The sequence below is a fragment of the Marmota marmota genome, unplaced genomic scaffold (assembly GCF_001458135.2).
Source record: "Marmota marmota marmota unplaced genomic scaffold, marMar, whole genome shotgun sequence".
Classification (NCBI taxonomy): domain Eukaryota; kingdom Metazoa; phylum Chordata; class Mammalia; order Rodentia; family Sciuridae; genus Marmota; species Marmota marmota.
The window spans coordinates 48,634,752-48,648,277 of NW_025999842.1; the positions used below are offsets into that span (position 1 = coordinate 48,634,752).

Here is a 13,526-nt window from a genome sequence, read left to right on the forward strand (position 1 = left end):
GAACCCAGAATTCAGCCCTGAGTACGGTGCTTGCGCGGCTGGCAGAAACTGCAGCGCTGTAACCCTGCGTCTCTATCCCAGCCCGCGCTGCAGACTCTAGCCGCGGGGCGGTTTGCTGAATAAGCAGTGTTACCCTCCGTGCGACAAACCTCTCGCATTTGAGTCCCCGTAGCCGATCCTCGTGCGATGGAAATCCTTCCTCCAGGTTCCGGAGCACCCCACTATTGCTGGAAATTCCTAACAAGATATCCTTTAGCCGTCGTGACTTGTCATACTCCCACACAGTGAAGCAGCACACGGGGGCAATGCACTCCCCTCGCCGCCATCTTCCTTCTCCAAAAGTACCCATTTTAAAATAGTGTTTTGTAGTCTTAACAACTAAATTCTTGTTTCCACAGCTGCTGGGTTTGCGGCCAGGGTTGTTGGCCCTTTGTGGAAATGGTTAGTAGAACTCTAATTTGAGGAGAGATCTCTCTTATGTAGTAGTCAGCAAGAGCCACGTAAAAGGCTATGTTTATAAAATATGTTTATGTCCTGTTGTCGAAAAAAATAGAAGTTCTCTAAATATTAAGCAAAATTCACTAGTTAAATTTTTTTAAAGTATCCATTCTTAGAGAATTTTCATATAGCTAAGTAAACATAAGTAAGATTATAAATTATTTAACTTCTTTAAACTTGTTTTTACTTAAGAGGATAGCATTTTATTCTAAAAAACCATGGTATGCTTAAGGAACAAAGTGATCCTTTTAGCAATGCAGCTTTTCTCCTGAGGGACAGAAAAAGTTCATGGAAGTTCCTATGGTTCATCTATGGGGATTGAGCCAATGTGGAAAGACTAGATGCTGGAGCTCTGGGAGATGAAATTCAGTAAACTGAATGGCACATTCAGTACATGGCTGGGTTACAGCAGAAGTTATTAAATGAATGAAACAGTAGATGTTGTTTCCCATCTCCCACACAGAAGTCATTGCCTTCCAATTTAAAACTGTTTTGAACTTATTTGTTTAAAACAGATCTCCTACACATTCAACCAGCACCAAACAATGGTACCCATGGTAGTCTAAACCATCTTCTGAAGGTGCCTTTTTACGAACCATCACATGCAGAGGAAGTGTCAACATTGTCAGTTTGTGGAGTTACAACTCTGTTGCCCACGGGATTTTTAAACTGTTCATGTCCTAAGACACAAGATGTAAGTAACAACTTCATGCATCCATAAGATTATAAATGTAAAGGGGCAAGCTGGTCTATAACCAGGGTTCTGTTATGGCTTGGATTATTAAGTACACATGTGGTTTTTCAAAACCTTATCTGAAAATTAGGAATTCTAATGTATGCATTATAAGATTAAGTATGTGAATATACTTTGAAAATTGGAAAGCTGTATTTGGAAAGGAATTGTTAATCCCACTATGAACTAATTGCCGCAACCATTCAAAATAATCTTGGATCTCTTTTTGATTTGCTCATAAACGATTCTTAAAGTTGGAGAATCAGATGGTCATGTTTGGCCATTTAGAATAGAACGAACTGGAAGGGTGCAGGAATTGTAACCTGGCATTAGACACACTCATAAGGGTAGGTTCTGTGAAGTATTTCTTTGGGTAGCAGTGGAGAGTCTCTATCAGGCACCACTTAGACACTTATTGATAGACAGTAGACACTGGAAAGATGCTGTTAATAGATCAGGGCTTGGTCTGAGCATCAGCTGGCAGTCAACACTGAGTACGGAAGTAAGACTTCAGATTCCAGGAGATTCTCAAAAAGGTGAAGTTCCAAGTGCCCTAAAAGGGGAAGGAGCCTACTTCTTGGGAGCAACATTTTACTCCTCACACATCAGATGCAGCACTAAGCTCTAGGATATATATAGAACTCAAAAAGCTAAACACCAATAATAATAATAATAGTCCAATCAATAAATGGGCCAAGGACCTGAACAGACACTTCTCAGAAGAGGATATACAATCAATCAAGAAATACATGAAAAAATGTTCATCATTGATGGCAATTGGAGAAATACAAATCAAAACTACTCTAAGATTTCATCTCACTCCAGTCAGAATGACAGCTATTATGAAGACAGACAACAATAAGTGTTGGCAAGGATGTAGGGAAAAAGGCACACTCATACATTGCTAGTGGGACTGCAAATTGGTGCAGCCAATCTGGAAAGCAGTTTGGAGATTCCTTGGAAAACTGGGAATAGAACCACCATTTGACCCAGCTATCCCTCTCCTCAGACTATACCCAAAAGATTTAAAAACAGCATACTACAGGGAGACAGCCACATAAATGTTTATAGCAGCACAATTCATAATAGCTAAACTGTGGAACCAACCTAGATGCCCTTCAGTGGATGAATAGATAAAATAAAATGTGGCACATATACATAATGGTGCTCAAAATACAAAGACCAGCACCACTTTAGAGAATCAGATCACCTGGGTGGGTTGGGATTTCTGAACAAAACTGGAACCCAGGAGCTGTCAAGATAAAATGAATGTCAACATATATTTGATGCCAAGTTCAAAATGTGATTGTAGAGCTAAATAAATACTGGCTGCCTCAGGTAAGAATTGCTCCTTATGGTCAAGGGCTGGTGAAGACTTTATATTCTCTAATCTTCAAGCTATCATTACACCCATACATAAAGAAATACCCAACCAAAAAAAAAACATTAAGAGACAAACAGTAAAACTTCTCAGTAATTATAAAATTATAACTTCATAGCAAAGATAAGAGTAGGGGTGTGGGTTTCCTACCTGATATCCCTAATAACCTCAGTTCCAGGTTTCCACTATTCCAGATAACCTCAATAGAATGGCCATTAAATTATGATGATGATGATAATATAAAGTAGGCTTTGGGTATTTTATTCCCCATTTTAGGGAAAACGAGGGCTCAGAGAAGTTAGGCAAATTGTCCAAAGTCACAGAAAGTTAGTCTATCTGACTGCAAACTTGGAGTTCTGTTCTATAAAGAATGTCTTTTTGTATACCAGGTATGGATCTAAGACCAGCATCTGCTTGACCTGGTGTTTGCCTAGAGATGCAGAACCTCAGGCCATAACCATAAGGTTTATGAAATCATGATATTCACTTTAACAAACCCTGAAGAGATTTGTATGCACCTCAAACTTGAGAAGCACTGGCTGTCATCCAGACTCCATTGTTGATTCCAGCTGCCTCTTTGTCCCATTTTCAATTATATCTTTGCCAATTCCTACACACACATACACATACACACACACACGGTGGGCAGGGAGAGAATGGGGGAGCTGTACCACCTCTGTATTTCTGACTAGAGGCAGAATTGGAATTTAAGTCCATGTTAGTCTGTTGTCTTTGTTCACTAGTAAACAAGTAAAGTTTCACTAGTAAAATACTTCATGTGATTACTGCAGAAGTAATAATAGCTTTTACTTTCTTCCCTTCCCTGTCTTGTTATCTTACAGGGTAGCCCTCTGGAAGAATTGAATGAAATGCTAATTTCTAATGAAGCTAAACTATCTGAATGCAGACAAAGATATCCTCTCTGTAATGAATGTCTCTTACTAATCAGAGAGGTATGGATCCAAGACTAGCATCTTCATGACCTGGGGGTTGCCTAGGGATACATAACCTAGGTTTATGAAATCACGATATGTACTTTAACAAACCCTCAAGAGAGGTGTATGCACCTTAAACTTGAGAAGCACCAGTTGCCATCCCGACTCCATTGTTGATTCCAGCTGCCATCAGAATGCTTTGTTCCATTGTCTATTATACCTTTGCCAATTCACACAAAATGGAGAAGCAGTAGCATCTATCTGTATTTCTGAGTAGTGGCAGAATCAGAATTTCAGTCTGTTGTCTTTGTTCACTAGTAAACAAAGTAAAGTTTCACTAGTAAAACACTTTGTGTGATTACTGCAGAAGTAATATGGATCATTCTTTTTTTAAAAAAATATATTTTTAGTTGTTGATGGACATAACTTTATTTATTTATTTTTTAATGTGGTGCTGAGGATCAAACTCAGTGCCTCACATGTTCTAGGCAAGCACTGTACCACTGAGCCACAACCCCAGCACAATATTGATCATTCTTTGACATGTGTTATTACTTTAACTTCTTTCCCTTCCTCGTCTTGTTATCTTACAGTCTACCAATCTGGAAGAAATGAAACAAATGTCAAATCTCACTAAAGTTAGTCTATCTGACTGCAAACAGAAATTTCCTCTCTGTGAAAAATGTCTCTCCGTACTCAAAGAGGTAGGATCCAAGACCAGCATCTGCATGACCTGTGGGTTGCTTAGAGATGCAGAATCTCAGGCCATAACCCAGGTTTATGAAATCATGATATGTACTTTAACAAACTCTCAAGAGTTTTGTAAGCATTTCAAACTTGAGAAGTACTGGCTATCATCCTGACTTTGTTGTTGATTCCAGCTGCCATCAGAATACTTTGTCCCAATGTCAACTATATCTTTGCCAACTCCTACACATGGACACACAGAATGGGGGGGCAGTAGCATGCTATTTCTAAGTAGTGGCAGAATTGGAATTTAAACCCATGTTAGTCTGTTGTCTTTGTTCACTAGTAAAGAAAGTAAAGTTTCAGTAGTAAAGCATTTCAGGTGATTACTGTACAAGAAATATTGATCATTCTTTGACACATGTTATTACTTTTACCTTCTTCCCTTCCCTGTTATCTTATAGGCTCTCAATCTGGAACAAATGAATCTAAGGCTAAATCTGACTGAAGAAGAAAGTAAGTCAGTAAAGTCTATGTTAACTGTTTGATATTTAGAACTAATAAAACACAATATTGCTCTTTGGGGATTGTCCAAAAAAGCTCACAGAGGCTTTTAAAGATTTCATTGCCAAGAAATCAGAGGGAAAACCCCAGGGGTCTAATAACAAAGGGTGCCAAACACCAGGAGAGTTGCACTTGTTCCAAGATTGTGAAAAATTCCTTGAAATAACTGTGCTTTGTCTGAGGCCCCCTCTTCCTTTCCTAAGGTGTGGACAAACCACATTTCCTTGGTTCCTGGCTGTGGAACCTGGGGCAAATCATTTACCTTTGCTGTGCCTCTAACTCCTCATCTACAAAAATCATACCCCCTTTATGTAGTTGTAAAGATAAAAACAGCTAATCCATGGAAATGATTTACAAGTGCCTGGCCTATAGCAATGCCTCTATTTCCTGTTATCTTCTAAGTATTCTTGTGTTAAACTCTCTAAACCTCAGTCTCATCATTTATAAAATGGGGATGGCAGCCATCTCTTGTTATCTGCAGGGGATTTGTTCCAAAACTCCCTGCAGATAAGCAAAACCTGCAGCTGTTCAAGTCCCTTATATAAATAACATAGTATTTTCAACGAACTATGCATATTCCCCCATAAACTCTAAATCATCTTTGGACTACTTGTAAGACCTAATACAATACATGTGGTATGTAAATAGTTATTATACTGTTTTGTTTAGGAGGAAATGACAAGGAAAAAAATCTTTACATGCTCAGGAAATGTTTTGTCAATATTTCCAATCTGCAGTCAGTTTGAATCAAATATGATAGAAACAAATTAATAGATTAGGATACAGTCTGCATCTTCTCAGGCTGCTATAACAACACCATAAGCAGGTGACTTATAAACAACAGAAATTTATTCTCATAGTTCTGGAGCCTGAGCAGTCCAAGATTAAATTGCCAACAGATTCAGTGTCTGGCCAGGGCCCACTTCATCATAGATGGCCTTTGTATTCTGACCTTATGTGGCTGAAAGGGCAAGAATCTCTCTGGAGTCTCATCTTTATAAGGGCACTAATTACCTTTGATAAGGACTTCACCTGATGACTTAAAGGACTTCCCAGAGGTCCCACCTTCAAATACCACCACCTTTGGGATTAGGATTTCAACATGAATTTTGGAAGGACATAAACATTCAGACCATAGAAGACTTACTTTTTAAAAAAAATTCCAATATATTTCCTATGGAATTATTAAAGTACATCATCTTTGTTGTAAAGTAGGCACTTTGGGTTTTAAGATTTCATCTTCTTTGGTTATATCTTGTGAGATATAAAACATAAAAAGCAAAAGAGAGCTTCACATCTTTTCTTAGCCCTTTGCTTAACCAAGTTACTTACCTAAGCCTTAGTTTTGTGATCTGTGGAATGGGATAGTAACACCTACCTTACAGAGTGGTTATGAGTTGTAAAAGGTTAAATATATAAAATATTCGTTAGAATACCTGATAAATAAGCCACCAGAGGGTAATTATATGCATAGAAGCACTTGCTGTTTTCACAAATATTTTTATTTTACATTATTTTCATTTTAGTAATTGCAACAATGAAAGTAAATTTGCCATTTGGGAGGCCCAGGGTTATGCAGAAGAACAAGGATCACTGTCTCCTCTACCACAGAGAATACATCACTGGATTTGCAAAAGCTATGAAGATACCTATGTGGAGTTCATACACAGTTCCCAAGCCAGTAAGTTCCTGAGTCCATTGATCCATGCAGGCTGGAAAAACTTGGTAATTCTTTACCATTGTAAGCATTGAATTTTGTTTTGTAGCAATCACAAAAGGTATTCATTTGCCTGTAGCTTATAAAGAGAATGTTCCAGGTATTACATAAAGCCTTTGATAGGTGCTGTTTGGTGCAAAAGAGAACTACATTGTGTTTTGATTAGAGAGTTTTTATAGGCCAGTTTGCCAATTGGTAAAGCAGTAGAAACTGAAGCAACAGGAAGTACAGAGACACTGTTCTCTAGTAACAGTGGGTGCTCGTAGAAGATACCGTAGCCAGGTCAAAAAGGGCTTGTTATTTTTTTTTTTTACTATTTAACAAGTACTTTATTATCTGCTATGTGCTGTGGAAGGAACAAGGAGCAGAGTGTGAAGAAGACATGATCTTTCCCTGAAGGCTGAAGCACTCTGATGAGTTAGGCTCAACTTACCTGAGCAGATGTGTTACATCACAGGTCTCTCCAGACCAAGGTTGAGAATCCATTTATTTAAATCCTCTTCCCTCCTCACTGTCTGGCAAACTTCCTTTCACTATATGGTGCCAAGATGCTTAACTACCCATGAGGAAGAAAATCTTAGATACTTACCTCACACTATACACAAAATTAAGTTTCTAGTGGATTTATAGACCGAAATATGAACAACAAATCCATATTTTCCTTTGTGCATATCTTTATGACCTTAGGATAGAGAATGATTTCTAAGAACACAACAATAACAATAAAATTTCAGAGGAAATTAATTGGACCATATTAACATTAATGTGTGACAATGACAGTCATGGATGGGACAGTATATTTGCATTGCATATAAAAAACAAGTGATAAAGATCCAGAATAGTAATTAGAATCCAGAAAAGATAATAATATCTGTGAATAGACATGAGAGTAAAAATCATCCTAGTCAATATGTGGACAAAAGATATGAGCCAAGCAATTCAACTTCATTAACAGTCAGGTAAATGTAAATCAAAACAAAAGGTAAAATCAGCCTAAACACTTAGCTTCTTCAGGGCAGGAGTGGTTATGAAGTATCCCTGGCTATTAAAATGCTCATTAAATCTTATTAAATGGAATATATTAGATGAATAAATCTCAAACATTATTTTAAAAGACTTTTAGAGACAAAGTTGTACAGCTATCCAGAAGGGTAAATAAATAATCAGGACTCTGTTTTTGTAGAGATAATCATAGTATTTTAGAGCAGACATGTGATGAACTCTAGCTGTTAACAGTTCTTGCTAAGAAAGTAATTGGTTGTATCCGGTTTAACTACCCTTCTTGTTCCAGTTCAAGAATTTTAGAGAAAAGTAAGCATATTTTCCAGTTACTAATTAAATTTTTGTGTATTCTGAAAGCCAGCTCTGCTATCGACGTGGTTTGATTGTGATCACTGGTCACAGAGCACTGATGTATGTTTCCCAGTGTGGACAAATATTTCACCAGCAGTTACCTAAGTTCATGTTTGTGGCTGGTGGCAACTACTCTTCTTCATAGGCACAATGTGCAATTCTTTGTGATTTTCTTTAACATTCCATAAAATAATTTCTATTTTATTTTTGCTTTTGAGAGGGAAGACATATTCAAGGTCAGTCTTATTTTTAGTTCTCTTTTGAAAAGTCCAGGCAGGTACCAGGGATTCTGTGGAGTTGAAGGGAATGTTTATGTTTTTAACAATTTCCGCTGCTGTCTTGCATTCCTGAATTTGTATGAGCTTTGGCGGAAACCAAAGGCAGAGGGATTTTAAGTCAGTGCAGAGGAGGAATTTAGTACAATTCTTCTTTGTTATTGTTTTAAAACTAGCTTCTTTGTTACCAAAAGATCCTGTCCTTTCTCTGATCCCACAGAAGGACTTGTCTATTTCTCCCTCCATGTGACAGGATGGAATTCTAGCAATTTTCTGCTTTCTAATTCAGAAATTGCTCCATTCATGTGTTGTGGTTCAGGAAAATTACATACAAGGATGTTTTGAGATTCACATAAAAATGTTGTAAATCAACCCTGTGTCTGAAAAATCAGACTTTAAATAAGTCTGGAACATGAGCCCCCATTAGTCCACGCCTTTAGTTTTACAGAGTTTTAGGTTTTTTGTGGTTTTGGTGGATTTTCTAACTTTTGTTGTTATCTCAGAAGAGTTCTGGGTAAGTAGTTGTGACTTGAAATCACAGTCCTACAACTGCTTCTAAACCACGAAGACTGCTCAGGATGTAGGTGGATTTTGCTTCTGGGTCTGTTCAAAAGGAAGATGTGAACTGGTTTTTCTGTTGGTAGCTAAAAATATGAAAATAAAAGCAAGAATCGTGATAGTTATTTAGAATAGATACTTTAGAAATTTAATGAAATCAAAAGACTTTTTAGAGGAGAAAAATCTATTATTCTGTGAAAATGCCCCATTTAATGTACATAAATATAATGTTATATATTATAATGTTTATGTATATATCACCCATTCACTAAATTGCTGTATTTTTAAAGCCTTTTTTGTGTGTCTAAACCTTATCCTAACCATGTTTGTAAGTATTTAAAAAATTATGATTTTATTATATCTTAGAAACTTTTTTTTAACCATGAGAAATAATTTTCTCTTTGAGGAAAAAAAGTATACAATCAGACAAACAAAACTATAGCATTTAAAAGTATAGCTATTATCCTTACCATAAGACAAGATTATAACTATCCAATCTTTGAATAAGTATGCTTTAACTTTTACATTTGGCCCACAGTAAGGAGAAAGTATTAATCAAAATAAATTCGTCTCCTGTTTAAGTTCTGTTTGTCCCCTTGTCATACCAGAAGTAGAACCATCTCATTTTCCTATCTATTCTCATCATCTGCTTCTCTTGAAGATTTGAAGAGGTAGAGATTTGAGATTTTATCTGAGTGTCTTATTAGGCCCTTTTTTTGTGTGTTTCTGAGTTTTCTCTGGCTTCAGAAGTACCAGGGACTCTGAACAGAGGGCAGAACTGAGGCTGTTTCTCTGTGTGTTGAGGGGGGGGTGGTGGTGGTGATGGCTATGTGGCAGTAGTGCTTCACCATCGCCTTTTATCATGAGACCTTGGCTCAGGAAGGACATGACCTCCACTCCCTCTGTCCTTCTAGAGGCTGCCTTTGGCATCGTCTCACCTTCATAAATAAGGCCACATCCTGCTTTCCTGGTCTTGATTCATGTCTACTTGGGGGTTCGAGTTTGATATGTGAGAAATAAATTTCAAGATTTTCAGTTAGAAGAAAACATGTAACTTATTTTAGTTCTTTCTGGCCCATTTTTCTTAACCCCACATGCATGCTACTTCTAGAAAATGGTCAACAATTGCCCAACTAAATTTTTTGAGCACAACTTTTATAGCCATAGTCTCATGAAAAATAACAGTAAACTTCCCTTCACATTTTCATAATTTAAACTGTTGGATATAGGCATTCCAGTTCTCCTACATTATAGATTAATGCTTTTGTGGCTACATTTACGTATTTTATATTTCTTTAAGAGAAACTTATTAAACATATGAGAGGTTAGATTAAAAAAAGGAAATAGCAAACTCGGGTTTTTTTTGGTATTTATGGGGCTGACTCAGTCAGCAGTCATTGTCCCCATGCTCCCATTTTTACAACATATTTGTGTGCCATTTTATTGCCAAGTGGAGAAACTGGTTGTTCAGAACTGTTCACTATGATATATTTTTGAAACAATATAAATGAGTGGTTTTAGTTTTTCAGATTCTGCTTCTTGAAGGAGAGCAGAGTAAATAATGAGAGGTAATCCAATGCATTGAACACAAATATCTTCATATTTCTTCATTTACTTCTTGCTTTGTTAGAACTATTGCTTAAGAGCTTCCTTAGAAAGGAAGAAAAGAAGATGCATGTTTGAGACTGTGGATGTCTCAAAATGTTTTGATTCTGCTTGTGTACTAAGTTGATGGTTCAATTGGATTTAAAACTTTAGAGATTTTTTTGATGTTTACATGCACAAATGAACACATGAAATGGGTTATACTTAGTAGAGACAGGCAATACTGACATTTCTGTACGTGACCTGGTGCTCCTAATTAATATTTCTTTGCAATTGATTCAACTATGCTATAAAAACCTTAATAACTAATTGAATCTCTTTCTTGCAAATAGGACATGAAGCCCAAGCCTTCTTTAGTCTTCTGGCACAGTGAAAACAAGTCGTAAGATGGCTTGTCCTTCCATGAATAATGTTCCCGTCTCGTGGTCTTTTCTCACACAAGCTACATGGCTTCAAGATATTCTGGCAATCCTCCATATTTTCTACATCTGTTCTCTGCTCAGAGACATTATCTGATTGTTCTTCCATACTTGAGATGGTCTCTTGGCTTTCAGAACTGTGAGCCAAATCCAAGAATTCTACTGAGTTGCAGGGATTTAAAAGTTTAGAATTTCCTTCCTTTATAGATGCATCTTTAGGTCTAACAACTGGAGCTGAAACAGTTCTTTGGCAATCAGGGACATCAATTCCTTCACTTTCCTTTTTGGGCACGACAGTAATGTCAGATGTGGAGACAGAATGTGTTAATTTAGAACAATCTGAATACCAATCCTTCCTCAAGGCCTAGCAATGGAAACAGTACCTCTTGCTTGGAGAATTAAATTTCTTGCATTCAGTGCACTGCCACTCATCCTCAGAGGTAACTTCTATAACAGTATCATCACTTAAGGACTTAAGAGTCCTCAAGGTCATCATTTTTCCCCACTTCAATCACTTTTTTGTCACTCACTTTCCCTACTTCTTCACTTGCTTGTTCAGTATCAGCAGCTTCAACTTTTATTCCAACACCTAACTGCTCTGAAACTGACGAATTTAAAAACCACAAATCATCCATAGTATCTGAAACAATGGCAGTACCTATGTCCTGATTTGTCTGTAAATCAGTTGAGCCATTACTTCTAGGTGTATAATTGTTTCTCAAGTTTCCTAAAATCCACCAAGGCAGGCCAGGTACATCCCACTCCTCAAACCCAAGGTCCAACCTAGATGTCTCATCTTGGCTTAAAGTTATCAAGTCTTCATCTCCTCTAGAATTTCTGCATTTATATTCTGAGGTAGTTAGTGCGGGAACATCACCCTCTTCAGTTCTTTTCCTGGAATTAGAACTTTCCTCTGCACTTTGCTATAGTAGCAGTGGTTAAAGTGACAAGATTCTTTCTTAGCATATAATAGAGAGGGCTTGGATCCTTCATGGAGAAGCTCTGACGTCCCAGTAGTTCTCCCAAAATATCTCCACCACAATAAACCATATGCTGCTCCTATGGATCATAAAGCTACTTCACCATTATATACTGGCCTACAATAGTGCATTACCTCTTTAACAGTGAACATTTCACCTTGTGCACCTGCTGCCTGCAAAATCTTCAAAAGTGCAATTTTGGTTGTACCTTATTGACTCATTCTAGAGAGATCCTGCAAGCACTGTCGTATGTTGAACACTGGGCAGAGGTGGAATATGATGTCATTTTGACTGAAGAAACTGCAGTCTGTAGATAAAACTTATGGTCGATCCATGAGTCGCTCCCCCTTGGAACCCAGGAGGGAGGGGTGGCAGTTGCAGGTCCTAAGCCCTCGGCAGCATTTTGAAACCGGGAGGAATCGAGATTTTTTTTTTAAGTTAATAGGGCATTATATTTCTGGATTCATAGTCTAATATGCTTATATTTTCTATACTTTCCCCCATGTATTTGTCTTTAATTTCACTTTATGAGACATTATAATTTCACCTTCCAGATCATATTCAATATTTGTCTCAGCTGTCCCATTTTTTAAAATTCCAAGACCTCTGTTATCTCCTTTCTTATTGCTTTCTTATTTTCTTTATTTTTGCTATATATACTCTTTCTGAGAGTTCTCTTCTGCTCTCTATATTGTCTCTTTTTTCTTCTTGGTTCCTCTTTCCCACCCTCATTGAGGTGGTCCTTTGCTGTCAGCTCAATCATTAAGGGGAGGCAGCAAATATGGTTAGGGCTTTCAAGCTCATAGACTTCTATAGGTTGATTAGGAAGCTACCAGCCATTTTGTTTTAGACTTCCAATTGTAAGTATCTAGTTTTACTTTCAGGTTTGATTGTTTTCCAAAGACAGAGCACTTCAGATCTGACCCAGTGAATATGATTTGCAGGTTAAATGGAGTAATGAGATTGGGAGTTTTATTTAATCCCATTGTTTTCAATATGGTGTGCCTGCCCTTTGTGCCTGAACTTTACTCTGGGCATCTCTCTGGTTTAAACTCTCCAGAGAGTAAACATTTTACATGGCCTTTCTAACCTGTCCTCTTGTTTCTAGTCCTACCTACTACATACATTCTCTGGTAGACTCCAAGTTCTATCCTTCTGGGCCTCTACAGTAAGAATCCAATTCTTTCTGTTTTCCCTAGTCATAGGCTCTTGGTGGTCACTGTTTACTGATCTACTCAATCAGATTACTACTTGTTTATCTGCTTGGCAACTTCGTTGTGACTGTTTTTTCCCTCATCGAATTTGAGAAGGTTGTAAAGATAAATGTATGTGTTCAATCAGTTTGAGAAGTTTGCTCAACTACTGTTTGTTTTCCAACTGGAGCTTTATAGTATGGTAGGGAGTATAATCTCTTCTTGGCTTTCCCTGGACTCTCCTTGATTTCAACTGCTACCCACTCTAGACCTCAACGTGGCATTCTCCTGCGTATGACTACAGCATAGGTGTGTGTATATTGCCTTTTTCTTTGCAAATTGACCACACATTTTAGACAACATAGCCAGTTTTTGCTCTTAGCACAGTGCAGTGAATAAAGGAAGAACATACTAATTTAACTTTATTTTTTAATTATTTCAAGTTTGTTAAGAAAAATATCCATGGTGGGCAGTAGAAGACATATAAATCAACTCTGAAAAATTAAACAAATTGTATAATGTTCACTTACCCATAGTAATATTCTAAGTAAAATATAATGAACATGCAATATGTTACCCTAAATACTGAGCTTAGGCAGCACATTTTTTTTTTTAAATATTTATTTAT

At 37.3% G+C, this 13,526-nt stretch overlaps 1 protein-coding gene and 1 pseudogene across 3 annotated transcripts in view; one reads left to right on the forward strand and one right to left on the reverse strand.

Annotated features, from left to right (window-relative positions):
- Nucleotides 1–13,526, forward strand: part of Enpp3 (ectonucleotide pyrophosphatase/phosphodiesterase 3) — a 107,639-nt gene that overhangs the window by 80,875 nt on the left and 13,238 nt on the right. For all 3 annotated transcript variants that reach the window (XM_048798423.1, XM_048798424.1, XM_015501305.2), the window contains 5 exons: nt 1,014–1,192; nt 3,455–3,565; nt 4,141–4,251; nt 4,699–4,750; nt 6,325–6,479. In XM_048798423.1, the coding sequence (XP_048654380.1) occupies nt 1,014–1,192; nt 3,455–3,565; nt 4,141–4,251; nt 4,699–4,750; nt 6,325–6,479 (608 nt within the window). The remainder of the gene's footprint in view (nt 1–1,013; nt 1,193–3,454; nt 3,566–4,140; nt 4,252–4,698; nt 4,751–6,324; nt 6,480–13,526) is intronic.
- On the reverse strand, nt 10,476–12,006 carry LOC107155426 (annotated as a pseudogene).